Raw genomic sequence first — 19,544 nt, forward strand, 5'->3', positions numbered from 1 at the left:
AATTTGTTTACAATAGTCAATTTTGACTTTGTGGCTGTGGTGACAACCTTATTCTTGGTCAGGAAAATCTCCAAGTGCACCTCCCTTACCTACTTCTGCCCTGGGAGGAAACCTTACCCCACCTCAGCCTGTCAGTCCATGAGAAGGATGGACCATTCACTAAGGAGAGGTTCTGGAGAGGTGAAAAAAGAAAAGAGAGGGCTGAGACTCAGGCTGTCCATAAGGGGAATGTGATACAGTGTTAAGGGTTGAAGGCTGGTGGAGAAATTACTGGGATGATTTAAGTTTTTCCTGTTCTTATTCCTGGCCAAACCTTAAGGGAAGGTCAGGACTGGATAAGTCTGGATCTGAGACTTTCTGGATCTGGTAAGCTATTAGCTAACATTACATTCTTCCACCAGGACATGTTCAGATACAAACCAGACCATGTCTACATCATCATGTTGATGTGAAATCAGCAGGTCAATAAAGAGACATTACAGAGGGTTTAATCAAAAGCACAGGCTTCTGTTTATTGACCATTGCACGCAACATGAACAGGTGAGGATATTTACAGAGATGTAAACAGTCAGTACCTGCAACACTGAGGAAGCACAGAGTGTGACACACTGCAGAGACTCTCTCTCACACTCACACACAGCCAAGTAGCAGTATAAACACATTGGACAGTCTGAAAACACAGAGTACAACAAGCCCCTTTGGTCAGCTACTTCAGACTAGTGTCAACATGTTATTTACAAGTTACCATTCATAGTTCAAAACAATAGAACACATACTGTAAGAACAGTACAGGCAAGGTATAAGTTGACCTATAATGGGTCTTTTTTGACATTATTTTATCTGTTAGTGATAGACTGGTACACACTCCTGATCTTGCTTAATTAATTTTTTCTTTAGAAGACGGAGTCAGAGTCAATGGCATGGAAAAGCAATGAGGCCAATCTTGTTTCTGTTGGTTACATAAATCATAACAACCTGTACATCAATGGATACCACCCTTCAGTTTATGTGACCTCTGACAGTTATGACATGACTCCATGAGTTTCTACTAAAAATCATAATTCACTGGATTCATGTCAATTCCTTCATAACCCCAACACAAGCCAGTTAAAAACAGCAAAAATATATGACAAATGTCACTTACAAGACAATCAAAAGCAAATTCAAACAAAGGATTATTAAAAGACAAGTGCAAATGCTGTGCCATCCCCGACACTCGCTTACTTCCCTTCTTCATCAAGAATAAACAAAATAGAGAAAAAAACATACATAAAATGGTGGGAAAAAATCATTTCCTGCACATTGTGGTGTCAAGAGGCATGCCTGATAAAAAAGAAGAAGAAGAGACCACACGCGCCGTCAGAGGTTCCTGCACAACAGGAGATAACACTGAGTGGTACACTGCCCTCCTCTACCCTCCCCTCCCTCCCCACCCCAGGTGCAAAAGTGAATGACATTAAATAAAGGAAGAATGTCCACTATTTATCCCTCTACCTCCCTTTCCTCTGCTTCTGTCCCTCTCTTTCTCCTATTCCCTCCCTCCCCCCTCTGCCCTCACTCTCCTACTCCCCCCCTCTGCTCTCTCCCTCTCTCTCTCTCTCTCCTCTGTAGTGCTGTCTGGCACAGGGCCTGATTCCATCCACATCAACAGTGTGTTGTCAGGGTGGTGTCCGGTCAACACTTCCTGCTACACCACATTAACAGCCACCACTGATCCCAGACCCCATGTAGCCAAGCAGCTCAGAGGAGCTACTCCCTCTGATGCCAGACATCAGCTATAAATCAACCCAGCCCCCATACATTGTAGAGCGAGGCATATGGGATACATTAGACTAGTGTAAGTCTCATACAAACCTATTGTATCATTATTTTACACAAATAAAGATTAGCACACATACATTTTTCTACAACGATTTTGTTTTCTTCAAGTGATCCCTACCAGCTTTTCTCTAAATATCTACTCTGAATCATATCAATCCAGAAATGATTGTTTCAATATCAAATATGTCTGTAGTTTTGGATCATTTAATCCGATATGTTATTATTCCAACTCAACTATTCAAGTTGTTTCTGATAGTATGTACCAATCCCTTATGTAGTCAATAACTCAGGCCAGTTACCAGTTGAACTGCGGTCCAGTACATACAGTGTAGCTGCAGCACCTCAACAATGTTTGACATGGACATCCTCAGGCCAATTCCATAAATTATCCAACAAAGCAAATTCGACTTGAAATAGAATTGAATAAGAAATAATGAATGTCTATCCACCAATGTCAATTTCAGATCAATTTGCCTAAAACAAAGCAAATTAGATCCTTAATTAAGAGCTACTGTAGCATATTCCCTCTACTATTCCACTGCTGTGAATAAACCAGATAGATCTTAGCCAGTAGGAAGCAAGGGCTTGGCCCAAATTAAAGTACACTCTAGGTTTGATTCTAGTAGAATTTCAATCCCTAATGTCAATTATAAACTGGGTGGTTCGAGCACTGAACGCTGATTGGCTGACAGCCGTGGTATATCAGACCGTATACCTCGGGTACGACAAAACATTTATTTTTACTGCTCTAATTACGTTGGTAACCAGTTTATAATAGCAATAAGGCACCTCGGGGGTTTGTGGTATATGGCCAATATACCACGGCTAAGGGCTGTGTCCAGGCACTCTGTGTTGCGTTGTGCATAAGAACAGCCCTTAGCCGTGGTATATTGGCCATATACCACACCCCCTCGTGCCTTATTGCTTAAATATACACCATGTTACACGTGTATAGTATTATAATTACAGTGAAAACTAGGATGTAGCTAAAGTACTTATAGTATGTTGCAAAATACATCAAGTATTTTCAGGCTGCCTGCACTCAATTTTCATCAAATGTCAATGCAGGAGGAATGGCACCAACTTTCACCGTACAGGAGATTTGGAACTCGTATTCGAAACGACAGCCCTTCTTTCTGCTTCTGTGGTGAGTGACATGGCCAGCTTCTAAAATAAGGTGTCAAACCCTCCCAAAGTCACAGTCTAAGGTCATTGTGGGAGATCCAAGACGTGTGCCAGGTTACACAGAGCGAGCTGAATTACATTGTTAGCTTGGTTGAACCAGGCTAGAACATTGTTAACTATCTACAGACCAATGGCTCAAACGCAGGCAGCCTGTCACCCGTAGAGAGGTCGCCACCCTGTGGACGGAGGAGTGCATTACTTTTAAAAGGGAACATAAACCAATGGTCACTCAGGCACTTGATTCTAACCGTATGCATAGCAACACAATGCAACGCAGAGCCACTAAGTCAGCCAGCATGCCTTGGATCACACAGAAGGCAGCAACATTCAGAATCAGACCCAAAAACAAGGCTACAAACTCAGTCAGCTCCTCAACCTACCCACTCCCCACGCATAAAAAAACAACAACGTTATTATACACCCTGTGATACAGAGACAAATAGTATTAGCTAAGCTAGCTGTGACCTCCACATACAGACTAATGCATGCTACAGATGTGTATAGACTCCTCTGCAACGCTACTGTGAGCAGATTGCCACGTGATTTCAGTGTGGTCCGGTTAGAAGACAAACTGAGAAAAGCTATCGGTTTAACAAAATCAAAAGAATATTAAACATGAATAAATAATGAATATTATTATTATGGCGACAGGAGTAGAAATGAACAAAGAAGAATGAGGTAGAGACATGGATTAACCACTTGAGAAACTCAAAGAGGAGAGGCAGTGAGAGAGCGAGTGAGAAAGACAGATGAGGAGCGGTGTATGAGAGAGCGAGAACGAGAGAGAGAGAGAGAGAGAGAGAGAGAGAGCGAGAACGAGAGAGAGAGAGAGAGAGAGACCAGTCTCTTGCTGATCTTAGTTTATCTAATTCCTGCAGCCTGAGCTGAGCAGGACGTAGAGTGAATTGGTCATCTGGCTAGCTGGCCTCTCTTTCGCCTCACATCCGCATACGGTGTCGTGGGTCGGCGAGGGGGGGCTCGGAGTCGTCCATGGGCAGGACCAGACGAGTACCCCTCATCACCAGCTCGTGGTCCCCGTACGTCAGCTCGCGGTCCAAGTCGTCAGCGGAGATGACGGCAGAGGTGGTGCCCGCGGGCCCTGCACTGGTGTGGGCACCGCTGGCGTCCGTGCTCACCGTGATGTCACCGTAGGTCAGGCTGATGTCCCCGTCCGTCAGGATGAGGTCCGAGTCGTCGTCCTTCAGCTGGCACTCATTCTGTTGGCAGGAAAGAGAGTGGAACATTTAGAAATAGGTCATCATTAGACAACATTTTGATTATGATGGTTCTCACTAATCAGATACTCCTGCTAGAACTGAACTAATGCTTTAGCTTCTATGAAATCAGCAACTCTTCATTTGAGTTCATTCAAACATACACTATCCGTTGTGATACTCATTAAAACAAAGAAGAAAACACTTCCTCACTACATGTCATCGCTATTACCATAATCACCCTTATAGGGTCACGGGGTTAATATGGACACATGGTTTGTGGGGACTGACCTCATAGGCCTGTGGGCTGGTGAGACATCTGGCCAGCGGTCCACAGCAGGCAGGCATGGTGACGGTGAGTGGGGGGCCGCTGTGGGTCAGGATGGGCTTCAGGTAGCTGGAGAGGGCGTAGAGTCAAGGCCTCAACTGTGTAACATTGTTTTGTTACTAACTGCTCAAATATGTCATGGAGATTTCCTATAGGAGAACCATCCTCCTCTTCCTCAATACACCAGCCTCCACTGCTGTAGGCTAGTATGTTATTGCAGTACTAGGCTAGTATGTTACTGCAGTAATAGGCTAGTATGTTATTGCAGTACTAGGCTTGTATGTTATTGCAGTACTAGGCTTGTATGTTATTGCAGTACTAGGCTTGTATGTTATTGCAGTACTAGGCTTGTATGTTATTGCAGTAATAGGCTAGTATGTTATTGCAGTAATAGGCTTGTATGTTATTGCAGTACTAGGCTTGTATGTTATTGCAGTACTAGGCTTGTATGTTATTGCAGTACTAGGCTTGTATGTTATTGCAGTAATAGGCTAGTATGTTATTGCAGTAATAGGCTAGTATGTTATTGCAGTACTAGGCTTGTATGTTATTGCAGTACTAGGCTTGTATGTTATTGCAGTAATAGGCTAGTATGTTATTGCAGTAATAGGCTAGTATGTTATTGCAGTACTAGGCTTGTATGTTATTGCAGTACTAGGCTTGTATGTTATTGCAGTACTAGGCTTGTATGTTATTGCAGTAATAGGCTAGTATGTTATTGCAGTAATAGGCTAGTATGTTATTGCAGTAATAGGCTAGTATGTTATTGCAGTACTAGGCTTGTATGTTATTGCAGTACTAGGCTTGTATGTTATTGCAGTACTAGGCTTGTATGTTATTGCAGTAATAGGCTAGTATGTTATTGCAGTAATAGGCTAGTATGTTATTGCAGTACTAGGCTTGTATGTTATTGCAGTAATAGGCTAGTATGTTATTGCAGTACTAGGCTTGTATGTTATTGCAGTACTAGGCTTGTATGTTATTGCAGTACTAGGCTTGTATGTTATTGCAGTACTAGGCTTGTATGTTATTGCAGTAATAGGCTAGTATGTTATTGCAGTAATAGGCTAGTATGTTATTGCAGTACTAGGCTTGTATGTTATTGCAGTACTAGGCTTGTATGTTATTGCAGTAATAGGCTAGTATGTTATTGCAGTAATAGGCTAGTATGTTATTGCAGTACTAGGCTTGTATGTTATTGCAGTACTAGGCTTGTATGTTATTGCAGTACTAGGCTTGTATGTTATTGCAGTAATAGGCTAGTATGTTATTGCAGTAATAGGCTAGTATGTTATTGCAGTAATAGGCTAGTATGTTATTGCAGTACTAGGCTTGTATGTTATTGCAGTACTAGGCTTGTATGTTATTGCAGTACTAGGCTTGTATGTTATTGCAGTAATAGGCTAGTATGTTATTGCAGTAATAGGCTAGCAGGTTATTTCAGTAATTGCACACATATATACACATTATCATTTTGGTTATGCAGGACAAATAATGGTTTCATACTCAGGAGTTAATACACTGAATAGAGAATATAAAAGCTTTGTCTGTGAAAAATATATATATATTAAAAAAATAAAAAATTCGGTCACTGGAGCGCCATCTGCTGTGTACTGATGGGAGTGACAAAGGATACTTGTGGTCAAAGTTGTACCAGATCCTAAAGAGCCAGGCACTCTCGTGTTTGGTGCTCCTCCACTCTGATCCCTCTGCAATGCTCATCTGAGGAGACAGACAAGACAGATACAGAGATCCACTCAAAACAACAGGACTTCATCAATCAGATGATTACAGCGTTCAAGTAAAATAACTCAACTTTCATAGGCTTAATACTCACTGAGTTATCTGCGTCCGAATCAACTCCAACACTGTTAGAAATGCAGATATACATAAATGAGTCTACCAGATCACAGTGGTCACAGACGATCATATTGAAGACGGACAGACAACCTTATGTGCTGTGTGTATCCTAGATTAGAATAAACATCAATTCAACAAAGGTTCCGTTTGAAGGCAACAAAAATAATAGGCAGACACCAACACCCCCTAACCTTTGACCCCCGCGGTGGACATACCGTATGTGCTGGCAGGAGAGCATCTGAGTGGTTCCCCCTCCACAGACCCACACAGTAAAGAAGACGATGAGGAGGGTGGTGGTGAACATCATCTGACGGGCGTACGTAGCCGTGTCCCGGATGGAGAGGGCAAAGGTCATCGCCCCACGCAGACCTGTGGAGGACAAATCAAATCAAATGTGATTGGTCACATACACATATTTAGCAGATGTTATTGCGGGTGTAGCAAAATGCTTGTGGATAACGTAAGAAATAACACACAAAAAAACTAAAATACTGCAAAGTTGCTTAGGAGCTAGAAGCAGAGCTGCCATGTCTGTCGGCGCCATCTTCTGGAAACAAGGAGCGGTAATACTGTGTGTGTGTGTGTATATATATATATATATGCATGCAAGTGACGTGTGATTGCACAAGTTATACAAGCAGTGTGTGTGTCTCCACAAGTCAGTCATATCACTTAAAATAGATTTTTGTTAGATAATGTCGCTGGTGTGGGAACTCTGAACATTTCCAATTATAGTGATCACATGACAATCAGTTAAAACAGGTCCATAGGGGTCAGTGTAACAACAGGTCCATAGGGGTCAGTGTAACAACAGGTCCATAGGGGTCAGTGTAACAACAGGTCCATAGGGGTCAGTGTAACAACAGGTCCATAGGGGTCAGTGTAACAACAGGTCCATAGGGGTCAGTGTAACAACAGGTCCATAGGGGTCAGTGTAACAACAGGTCCATAGGGGTCAGTGTAACAACAGGTCCATAGGGGTCAGTGTAACAACAGGTCCATAGGGGTCAGTGTAACAACAGGTCCATAGGGGTCAGTGTAACAACAGGTCCATAGGGGTCAGTGTAACAACAGGTCCATAGGGGTCAGTGTAACAACAGGAGGGTCGTGTAACAGGTCCATAGGGGTCAGTGTAACAACAGGTCCATAGGGGTCAGTGTAACAACAGGTCCATAGGGGTCAGTGTAACAACAGGTCCATAGGGGTCAGTGTAACAACAGGTCCATAGGGGTCAGTGTAACAACAGGTCCATAGGGGTCAATGTAACAACAGGTCCATAGGGGTCAGTGTAACAACAGGTCCATAGGGGTCAGTGTAACAACAGGTCCATAGGGGTCAGTGTAACAACAGGTCCATAGGGGTCAGTGTAACAACAGGTCCATAGGGGTCAGTGTAACAACAGGTGATGGTATGACTCAAGTTACTACATTTGTAGAATGTCAAGGATGTACTGTATTAGCAAAACAGTGTCTCCTAAATCACTCGACACACGAAAGCAGACTCATAAATCAACATATAAAAGCTTTAGAACAAAAAATTGGGAGGATATTCCAGCCTCTGCACATATTTCAAATTCCCAAAAAATATTTAATATATACAGTACCAGTCAAAGGTTTAGACACACCTACTCATTCAAGGGTTTTTCATAATTTTTTTACAACTATTTTCTACATTGTAAAATAATAGTGAAGACATCAAAACGATGAAATAACACATGGAATCATGTAACCAAAAAAGTGTTAAACAAATCAAAATATATTTTATATTTGAGATTCTTCAAATAGCCACCCTTTGCCTTGATGACAGCTTTGCACACTCTTGCCATTTTCTCAACCAGCTTCATGAGGTAGTCACCTGGAATGCATTTCAATTAACAGGTGTGCCTTGTTAAAAGTTAATTTGCGGAATTTATTTCCTTCTTAATGTGTTTGAGCCAATCAGTTGTGTTGTGACAAGGTAGGGGGGGTACACAGAAGATAGCCGTATTTGGTAAAAGACCAAGTCCATATTATGTCAAGAACAGCTCAAATAAGCAAAGAGAAACGACCGTCCATCATTACTTTAAGACAAGAATGTCAGTCAATACGGAACATTTAAAGAACTGTGCAGTCACAAAAACCATCAAGCGCTAAGATGAAACTGGCTCTCATGAGGACCGCCACAGTAATGGAAGACCCAGAGTTACCTCTGCTGCAGAGGATAAGTTCATTAGAGTTACCAGCCTCAGAAATTGCAGCCCAAATAAATGCTTCACAGAGTTCAAGTCACAGACACATCTCAACATCAACTGCTCAGAGGGGACCGTGTGAATCAGGCCTTCAAAGTCAATTGCTGCAAAGAAAGCACTACTAAAGTACACCAATAAGAAGAAGAGACCTGCTTGGGCCAAGAAACACAAGCAATAGACATTAGACCGGTGGAAATTTGTCCTTTGGTCTGGAGTCCAAATTTGAGATTTTTGGTTCCAACCGCTGTGTCTTTGTGAGACGCGGTGTGGGTGAACGGATGATCTCCGCATGTGTAGTTCCCACCGTAAAGCACGGAGGAGGAGGTGTTATGGTGTGTTTTTTTTTGTTGCTGGTGACACTGTCTGTGATTTACTTAGAATTCAAGGTACACTTAACTAGCATGGCTACCACAGCATTCTGCAGCGATGCACCATCCCATCTGGTTTGGGCTTAGTGGGACTATCATTTGTTTTTCAACAGGACAATGACCCAACACACCTGCAGGCTGTGTAAGGGCTATTTGACCAAGAAGGAGAGTGATGGAGTGCTGCATCAGATGACCTGGCCTCCACAATCCCCCGACCTCAACCCAATTGAGATGGTTTGGGATGAGTCGGACGGCAGAGTGAAGGAAAAGCAGCCAACAAGTGCTCAGCACTCCTTCAAGACTGTTGGAAAAGCATTCCAGGTGAAGCTGGTTGAGAGAATGCCAAGAGTGTGCAAAGTTGTCATCAAGGCAAAGGGTGGCTATTTGAAGAATCTCAAATATAAAATATATTTTAATTTGTTTAACACTTTTTTGGTTACTACATGATTCCATATGTGTTATTTCATAGTTTTGATGTCTTCACTATTATAAATAGTAAAAATAAAGAAAGACCCTTGAATGAGTAGGTGTGTCCAAACTTTTGACTGGTACTGTAAATATATATATTTTTAAATAATTCTGGCTGATATTTCCTCCCATGAAACCCTGAAATTGGATAGAAAGGGATAGCTTATTTTCCTTCACACCGCCTTTTCTCTTCAAGTAAATACAAAGTTATATATTCTAGTGACTAAACTTGTGGCGCCAGATCTCTGCCTGACCATGTCACACACTGTACCAGCAAACATCATCATGTGTTGGAAGTTGGAGCTGATCTTGTTCCTTCGTCCCAGGTTAAGCAGGAAGGACAGGGGGTAGATGTTGGCTGCTCTGCCCAGGAACACTGCCAGCTGGGAGGGGAACGCTGTCAAGGAGGGCTCCAAACAGTCCAGAGAAGGAAAAGAAACCCACCACAGTCTACTGAATATTTGCACTCTAAAAATAAATAATAAACGATATACTTTTTTTCTTACCATGACTTTTCTGGTTTTCCAAACTGTACATGCAATATAGTCCATACTGCACATTAACTCCCTACAAAAGTTAAATATTAATTGAAGTATTATAGTGTGAGTAAGGATACAAAAGCCCCGACGATGAACGTGGGGTTGAAGATGTGGTTCTGGAAGGTGAACAGGGCCAGACCCATGTAGGAGAAGATGAAATTCTCCGCCAGGAAGCTTAGCAGCTCAAACAACTACAGGACAACACAAAAACAACATTTCAGGGACACTGATGGAATGTCAACATTTAGCAGATGACATTGCTGTCCACAGTAGCTTGCGGTAAATAACTGCAATGGTAAACGTTGACCTCACCTGTTTGGTCCTCTCCTGGGACTCAGGGGACAGGTTGTTGAAGGTGTAATGAGCCTGAGTGATCCCACAGAACAGCACCGCCACAACACCTGCAGACACATTCCCACATCATGATTAACCATAATAAGCTGGGTCATGAAAAATAAGCTGTGGGGTGGGACCATGACCTGTGTGTAGAGGTACAGTAAGATGAGGGTTACCTGTGAAGCCACAGGCCTCTGCCATTAAGAAGGTGCTCCAGGACATGAGGAAGAAGAGAGCAGTCTCCAGTAGCTGGAAGTCTCTCAGCTTAGTGAACTTAGTGACGTGAGGAGAACAGTCAAAGAGAAAATACGACATGAAAACACAACACTGACATTAGGAACACCTGCTCTTTCCATGACATAGACTAACCAGGTGAAGGCCCTCAAAATTGTCAAAGACTCCAGCCACCCTAGTCATAGACTGTTCTCTCTGCTACCACACGGCAAGCGGTACCGGAGTGCCAAGTCTAGGTCCAAAAGACTTCTCAACAGCTTCTACCCCCAAGCCATAAGACTCCTGAACAGCTAATCATGGCTACCCGGACTATTTGCACTGCCCCCCCCACCCCATCTTTTTACGCTGCTGCTACTCTGTTAACTATTTATGCATAGTCACTTTAACTCTACCCACATGTACATATTACTTCAACTATCTCAACTAGCCGGTGCCCCCGCACATTGACTCTGCACCGGTACCCCCCTGTATATATAGCCTCCCTACTGTTATTTTATTTTACTTCTGCTCTTTTTTTCTCAACACTTTTTTGTTGTTGTTTTATTTTTTTATTAAAATATAAATGCACTGTTGGTGAAGGGCTGTAAGTAAGCATTTCACTGTAATGTCTGCACCTGTTGTATTTGGCGCATGTGGCCAATACAATTTGATTGCTATGATCCCTTATTGATGTCACTTGTTAAATCTACTTCAATCAGTGTAGATGAAGGGGAGGAGACAGGTTAAAGAAGGATATTTAAGCCTTGAGACATGGATTGTGTACGTGTGCCATTCAGAAGGTGAATGGGCCAGACAAAAGATTTAAGTGCCTTTGAACGGGGTATGGTAGTAGGTGCTAGGCGCATCGGTGCTGGGTTTTTCACACTCAACAGTTTCCCGTGTGTATCAAGAATGGTTCACCACCCAAAGGACATCCAGCCAACTTGACACAACTGTGGGAAGCATTGGAGTCAACATGGGCCAGCATCCCTGTGGAACGCTTGACACCTTGTAGAGTCTGTTGAGGGCAAAAGGGGGGGGATCTCAATATTAGGAAGGCGTTCCTAATGTTTTGTACACTTAGTGTATACACTACACAACTCACCATAAACTAGCTATTGCACATGACAGAGAAGCTTAGAGCATTAAGGTCAACATATAGCAACTAGCAAGTAAATAATACCAAAAGCCACAACTTCATACATTCTAATACAAGAACAAAAGCATTTCCATCTGTTTCTAACCTTGTTATTGCAATATTAATCTGTATTTCTAGACACTCAAATCACACAGGAAGTATATCACTGAGTAAAGGATATGAATGCTGTCATGACCCCGGTGGCCACCCCCAGGGCGAAGGATCCACTGAAGACACCCAGGAACACCCCGAAGGACTTCAACATGGCCATCACCTCAAAGGTGTGACTGTTGTCCCCCTCCGGCTGGTACGCCACGATAGACCTGGTACATAAACACACACAGTCAATATCAGAAAAGGCGCAACATAATAGAATAGTTCAGGCGGCCTATGTGGATGGATGAAGGGTTATAAGGCTGGAAATGGAAATGAAATACCGGTATGTACTGTAGCATTTCTGGGGACTAGAAATTAATGTGCTTTGCTTGCAGAATACTTGAAGAAAACATTGATAATAGGTACAATTACAGAACTAGAGAGCTGCTTTACAATGTGCTTCCATCCTGAGAAGGTTGAAAGTCTTGAATAGTCTGTAACCCATTGATATCAGAACCAAGGTATGGTATATTCCTACAGACCAGGGGAGGCCTTAATCCTACTGGTGCCCATAACTGATAATCAGAATGATCCTAGTGGCCCAAGACTACACTGTATAGTAATAGTACTACCGTTTGCATGCCCGGTCTGTTTGAAGTGCAGCTGGATCTCTTAGGCAAATACTTTGTGGCTCGCTTTCATAGCTTCCTATGGAAATCATTAAGAAATGATGAGATTGTACTACAATATGTAAATATTTGTGTATGGACATCTGCTAGTAGGTACTGTACGTGAAATGATACCATTCTCTTAGTAGCAATGTTCTACACTAGAGGGTTCTATGGGAATTCTTTCTACCAAGTTAGATACATCTTCAGGTATTCTAGCTACTAAGTTAGATACATCTTCAGGTATTCTAGCTACCAAGTTAGATACATCTTCAGGTATCTATCCTTAAGAACTTTGGCAGAAACACTTCAACAGCTTTCCATTCAATTCAAACTGGAGGAACTATTAGGCCTAGATTTTTAAACTCGTAAATATGGGGAACCACTCGTGAAAGATTAGCTGAAGCTTGGAATTTGTGATGTTAGATAACATGGCAAAATCCAAATTCCAATAAATCCAAATTCTCTATACAATTCTGGCTCATGAGGCAGCAAAATAAATCCATGTAAAACGTATCAAATACGAGGGGTATTAGTTTTCGTACTATTTCCTGTAACAATTCTCTATGCATAACAACTACATTACAAGTCCAACATGGTGGAGAGAAAAAGCAGTAAGTGAGAGAGCAGTTTGACAGGGAAGAATAAGGGAGGAGGGGTATAGGGGTTAGAGCCGAGCAGCAGGACCATGCAAATTAGGGACGTAACCAGTGGGGGCTGCTGAGGGGAGGACGGCTCATAATAATGGCTGGAATGGCATCAACCACATGGAAACCACTTGTTTGAGGTGTTTGATACCATTCCATTGACTCCATTACAGCCATTATTATGAGCCGTCCTACCCTCGGCAGCTTCCACTGGACGTAACAACAAACTCCTATCACCCAAACAGCAAATCACCAGGATTCCACACCACCAGAACCGGGTTGTAGTTTGAATTGGTGCCCCATAATCTTCCCTAATGCATACCTCTGGATTTAATATGGGCTCAATACTCCATTTGTAGGTTATGCAAACACCTGACAAACTTTGATTTGAGTGAACTATCCCTTTGCGGGTTGTACTTGTGCTGTGGTTCATATGTGCTATCTGGGGTGTAATGGCTGGTCATTTGCTGTGCATGTTCTGACGATGCAAAAAGAAGCCACTGCAAAAGCACTCTGAGCTAGCACACCCGTTCAGGGGAGTGTCTCGCATCGCTGCCACGCCCTCTACCCACTGATTGGGTGATTGGCTCCAGGGGCGTGCCAACCATAACACATTCGAATTCTGAAATAATCAAAGAGTTCCCGGCAGAGGGAAGGTAGTGGTTAGGGTTACCAAAGGGTCAGTCTCACACATTCTACAGTATTAATAATAGGCTTGTTATTGGTTTAGTGCCAGGTCACACACAGGACAATCAATACCAAAAAGTTGTTTGAGGGTGTCTGTGTGTGCATGTCTATGAGCCTGTGTGGGTGTGTTGGCCAAACGCCCCCTTATCCTGCCTAAATTATTTAAAAAACAGTTCCAAAGCACATCTGTTAGAAGATAAGATGAGGTTTGTCAGCCAAAGCTTCACAACAATGGATCGCAAAGACAAAACTTCACAATGTGAGTGTGTACAGACAGACGGTAGACAGGTGGGTCAGGTTAAAACGGAGGACTCACGAGGACAGCACCACGGCCACAGCGTCGTTGAGAACGCTCTCTCCAAACAGCAGAACGTACAGATCCACGTCCACCTGCAGCTCGTTGAAAATGGCCAGCACCGTCACTGCAGGCCAGGAGACACAGTAACCCACTTTAGACTGTCTTCAGAATGGCACAATGACATGCAGATGGACCCACAAGACTGCATCCTAGAATGTAAGACTGGCAACATTCTACTAGAATGAACCTGCAAATAGAGCCATATGGGTTAGAAAGTGTTGGTGGTGTGTGCAGTCATAACATTTAGTACAACATCAGTGTATGCTATATTCCACAACTCACATTACTCCAATCACTGAAATAATTAGCGGCAGTGCATGTATTTGCAGATTTGTGAATCAGGAAAACCCCCTTTGAATGACAATGTGTGCAGTTACTACTGAAGCGAGCGGTTAACCATTACAGCGTGACCCATTATGTAGTGTACTAAAGAGGTGACTGAGGCGAACGGGGTCCGTACCGGGGTCAGTAGCAGAGACAATGGCTCCAAACAACAGACAGTCAGTGAAGAAGAAGTCCCCCTCAAGCTGTCCCACCTGCTTCATCAGCGTGACACAGCCGTACATCAACAACCTGTACAGAGGTACAGATCATATTACTTCAGCTGAGCATTTCTCTGACAGGTCACACAAAGAACTAAAGGTGAATAAACACACAGATGTAATGCATACATGTATAATACAGGGTATAAACTCACCCAATGATGAAACATGATATGACTGTCCCCAGAAAGGCGTAAGCCAGGATGGACCCCATGTTCCTGAAGAAGTGCCTCTGGGAGATAGAGTTACATGAAGGATTTGGCCTAAATATTACCCAAGAACAAATCAACACTGTGATGTAACTATTGTTTAAAGCTGCAATATGTAACTTTTTGGGCGACCCGACCAAATTCACATAGAAATGTGTGTTATAGATCTGTCATTCTCATTGAAAGCAAGTCTAAGAAGCGGTAGATCTGTTCTATGTGCACTATTTCTATGCTTCCTGTATTTAAGTTTAGTTTTTGCATCTTTTCCTTTCGGTTTTGTACACAAGCTTCAAACAGCTGAAAATACAATATATGTGGTTATGGAAAATATATTTCACAGGGGTTTAGATGGTACAATGATTATCTACACTATACTTGCTTGTTTAGTCACAAACTGAAATTAGGCTAACTATTAGGATTTTAACAACCAGGAAATGGTGGAGCGATTTCTGCATAGTGCATCTTTAAACAACTAACTACATGTCTTACCCTCTTCAGACTGTAGCCGGCATGGAAGATGATGGGGGGCAGGAGGATGTTAAAGAACACTTCGGGGTCAAAGGTCACCTATAGAAAAGAGGAAAAACACCAGAGGGATTGTATTACATGACTGAACTGTAGTGTCCCACTGACTATGGAGGATTACAACTAATTAAACCTGTTATTATTAGTTAGAACCTAATTATAACTACCTGTAATAATAACTAACGAGGGTCCTAAATCCCTTTTCAATTGTGTTGATGGATGAAAATAGCGCTAGTTGCTATGTTTGTTAATCTAATGTCCTACGGTTAGGCCTAGTTCTGATCAAGCCTCTTTAGGTTGGCATCAACTCTAAATCCTAAATGGAATCAAGGAAAGGTTATTTTTCTCTGATCAGGTGGTACAACGTTTGCATAGAACAGAGCTGAATAGTGCTCTGTAGGCTACCACAGGACATGACTGATTACATACGTTACGCACTGAGTTTGATACAGTCTCATGAGTGCGTGTCTGTGTCTGAGACAGTGAGTAAGTGTGGAAAATGGCTCAGGAAAGATAGAGAATGAAATATGTCAACAAAGGCAACCAACTTGCCTGATTTGTGCTAAGCCTCCCAAATAGCACTTCAGATATAAAGAAACACTTTCAGACAACAACCATGCCATCTGTAAGCATCCACTGTTATGGTCAGTCAAACCATTTATGTACATCACATTAACAAGGACCACATCTGTTTGGGACTTTACCTTGCGAAGCATCTCGTTGTCTTGTACGTCATTGATCTCAGAGGCGCTGATCTCGCCCTTCAGACTGTACTCGTAGAACTTGCCACTGACGTTGACGAGCAGTGTGGGCGGGCTGGCGTTGACATGGCAACTGAGGGTGACGTTACTAATGTCACGGGGTACGTGGATACCATAGCGCAGGACCACCCCAACCAGCACACCTGGAGGGAGAGAGTGGGAACAGAGGGAATGAAATTGGGTGAACAAACACTGAATTGCACCTATGAAAGCCCCTTCAGTACATAATAATAATAATAATAATAATATACATGCCACAAGGCAACCCCTGCTAACTGGGTCCACAGTTGTCCTCTCTGCCCTTCAAGCTGGTACAGCAGCACCTTATGAATTGTAAATAAATAACCAGGAAACAGGCTTCAGTGAAGTGCATGGAGTGTAGTAGAGAGCACTATACTAAACTACAGTAAAATACTATGAAGCAAGTTGGACCTTCCTGGGTGTATGATACAGAACGGTATGGGTTTAGTGCATGCACACAGTCGCATAACTGATAAGACATGAATATTGTTTCCCAACACCAAAAGCAGAGATCTACACTGAACAAAAATATAAACGCAACAGGTAAAGTCTGAAATAAAAGATCCCCGAAATTTTCCATACGCACAAAAAGCTTATTTCTCTCAAATGTTGTGCACAAATTTGTTTACATCCCTGTTAGTGAGCATTTCTCCTTTGCCAAGATAATCCATCCACCTGACAGGTGTGGCATATCAAGATGCTGATTAAAAAGCATGATCATTACACAGGTGCACCTTGTGCTGGGGACAATACAATTGTGCAATTGTGTCACACAACACCATGCCACAGATGTCTCAAATTGGCATGCTGACTGCAGGAATGTCTCCAGGGCTGTTGCCAGAGAATTGAATGTTCATTCCTCTACCATAAGCCGCCTCCAATGTCATTTTAGAGAATTTGGCAGTACATCCAACTGGCCTCACAACCGCAGACCACGTGTAACCACACCAGCCCAGAACCTCCACAACCGGCTTCTTTACCTGTGGGATCATCTGAAACCATCCACCCGGAAAGCTGATGAAACTGTGGGTTTACACAATTGAAGAATTTCTGCGTAAACTGTGTGAAACAGTCTTAGGAAAGCTCATCTGCGTGCTCGTCGTCCTCATCAGGGTCTTGACCTGACTGCAGTTCGGCGTCATAACCGAATTCAGTGGGCAAAAGCTCACATTCGTGGCCACTGGCATGCTGGAGAAGTGTGCTCTTCACGGATGAATCCCGGTTTCAACTGTACTGGGCAGATGGCAGACAAGTGTATGGCGTCGTGTGGGCAAGAGGTTTGCTGATGTCAACGTTGTGAACAGAGTGCCCCATGGAGGCGGTGTGGTTATGGTATGAGCAGGCATAAGCTATGGACAACGAACACAATTGCATTTTATCGATGGCAATTTGAATGCACAGAGATACCATGACGAGATCCTGAGGCCCATTGTCGTGCCATTCATTCGCCGCCATCACCTTATGTTTCAGCATGATAATGCCTGGCCACATGTCGCAAGGATCTGTACACAATTCCTGGAAGCTGAACATGTCCCAGTTCTTCCATGGCCTGCATAATCACCAGACATGCCACCCATTGAGAATGTTTGGGTTGCTCTGGATCGACGTGTACGACAGCGTGTTCCAGTTCACGCCAATATCCAACAACTTCGCACAGCCATTGAAGATGAGTGGGACAACATTCCACAGGCCACAATCAACAGCCTGATCAACTCTACGCGAACAGGATGTGTCACGCTGCATGAGGCAAATGGTGGTCACACAAGATACTGACTGGTTTTCTGATCCATGCCTCTACCCTTTTCTTTTTTTAAGGTATCTGTGACCAACAGATATCTTTATTCCCAGTCATGTGAAATCCATAGATTAGGGCCTAATGAATTGATTTAAATTGACCGATTTCCTTCTATGAACCGTAACTCAGTCAAATCTTTGACATTGTTGCATTTATATTGTTGTTCAGTATAACATAGTGATACAGTCATTCTATGCCTCACATAGGCCTTGGCCTTATGTTGTCTCTACAGCATCCCTATAGGAATGACAACACTGTCAGCAGATTTCCAGGTAATGTTAAAGGGATACTGTGAGATTCTGTAATCATTTAATTTAGTCCTTGTTCTACTTACCCAGAGTCAGATGAACTCGTGGATACCATTTTTTTTATGTCTCTGCGTGCAGTATGAAGGAAGTTAGCGGTAGTTTCGCGAGCCAATGCTAACTAACGTTAGCGCAATGACTGGAAGTCTACAGGTACAGTAGAAATGCTACATAAACATGCAATTACCTGTATAGCTAGCTACACCTGTATAGCTAGCTACATAAACAGTATGACGATGAGTAATAACAATATCAATGACATCATGCAGTCTCCTGACATGGGCCTCTCACCCATACTCACCATAGATCATAGCTAGTCCTGTTTCATGCAAAAACCTGAAACGACGGTGCTTGAATAACCATATTGTTAAAATCGTGAGGGTTAGGAGCATGATGAAAATCAGCAGGTCGGCACTGTCTTGTCTGTGGTTATCTTCAACCTTCCTCTCTGTTACGATGTTCTCCATGGCACTATCCTCTGCCCTGCAAACACTGATGCAGAACGACAAACAAGCTAGAACGGTCAAGGCTAACGTCTTTGACATCTTCCGAGTAGCGTTGACTCTGAATTTATTGTAACCCATGTTGAACATTCAATCTTCAAGATAGTAGCTACGTCGTCGTTATTCGAGGTTTCTAGATTGATATTTCATGCAAGCTAACTAAGCGGAGACAACAACAGTATATGGATGGTTCCCTTCTTCATCGGTGGGGTTTATCGGCGGGTTGCATCCAACGTTATGGTGCATTACCGCCACCTACTGTACTAGAGTGTGGGCCAGAGACAGGGAGAAACAAACCCCGTTGCTTTTAAAAAAGATAACAAAATATTTGAGACTATATCTAATGAAGTTCTACTCAATATACTCTTCAACTAATTTCCTGTATCCCCTTCTCCCTAATACTAAATATCATCCTCTCTCTTTCCCTCTGATACTGCCCACACTGTAGCAATACATGCTCCACAGTCTCTGTTTCCTGGCAATAATCCCACTTTCCTGTTGGATGCTTTCCCACCCTTAATCTTGTAAAAAATAGCCTCCTCTCTTCTTTCCCTTCCTGCCGATGTTTGCTTCCGGAAGGGAAAGTGTTTTTTGTCTCCCTGTTGCATTTTTTTTGGTTCAAATTAAAAGTCCTTTCGGATGATAAAATAAAATATGATAATGCTGTTTAAAAAAAACCATTTATTTCACCTTTATTTAACCAGGTAAACCAGTTGAGAACAAGTTCTCA

At 42.7% G+C, this 19,544-nt stretch overlaps 1 protein-coding gene across 1 annotated transcript; it reads right to left on the reverse strand.

The window, feature by feature from the left end:
- Nucleotides 1-2,684: 2,684 nt before the first annotated feature.
- Nucleotides 2,685-19,016, reverse strand: LOC121532259 (sodium/hydrogen exchanger 6-like). Its single transcript, XM_041838101.2, has 16 exons — nt 18,613-19,016; nt 16,134-16,333; nt 15,394-15,471; nt 14,851-14,927; nt 14,614-14,726; nt 14,112-14,217; nt 11,879-12,020; nt 10,523-10,628; nt 10,323-10,411; nt 10,088-10,201; nt 9,743-9,854; nt 6,624-6,777; nt 6,386-6,416; nt 6,185-6,270; nt 4,512-4,617; nt 2,685-4,223 (listed from the first exon to the last, which is right to left on the reverse strand). The coding sequence occupies exons 1-16, from the start codon at nt 18,902-18,904 to the stop codon at nt 3,945-3,947; spliced, it is 2,085 nt and encodes a 694-aa protein (XP_041694035.1). The 5' UTR covers nt 18,905-19,016; the 3' UTR covers nt 2,685-3,944.
- Nucleotides 19,017-19,544: the final 528 nt, after the last annotated feature.

The sequence above is a fragment of the Coregonus clupeaformis genome, chromosome 2 (assembly GCF_020615455.1).
Source record: "Coregonus clupeaformis isolate EN_2021a chromosome 2, ASM2061545v1, whole genome shotgun sequence".
NCBI classification, from domain to species: domain Eukaryota; kingdom Metazoa; phylum Chordata; class Actinopteri; order Salmoniformes; family Salmonidae; genus Coregonus; species Coregonus clupeaformis.

Coding starts and splice junctions, on each gene's coding strand:
- LOC121532259 (XM_041838101.2), bottom strand. CDS start 18,904: ATGTTCAACATGGGTTACAATAAATTCAGAGTCAACGCTACTCGGAAG. Junction 6,778..9,742: donor ACACATGATGATGTTTGCTG/GTACAGTGTGTG, acceptor TGTCCTCCACAG/GTCTGCGTGGGGCGATGACC. Junction 6,271..6,385: donor ATTCGGACGCAGATAACTCA/GTGAGTATTAAG, acceptor CTGTCTCCTCAG/ATGAGCATTGCAGAGGGATC.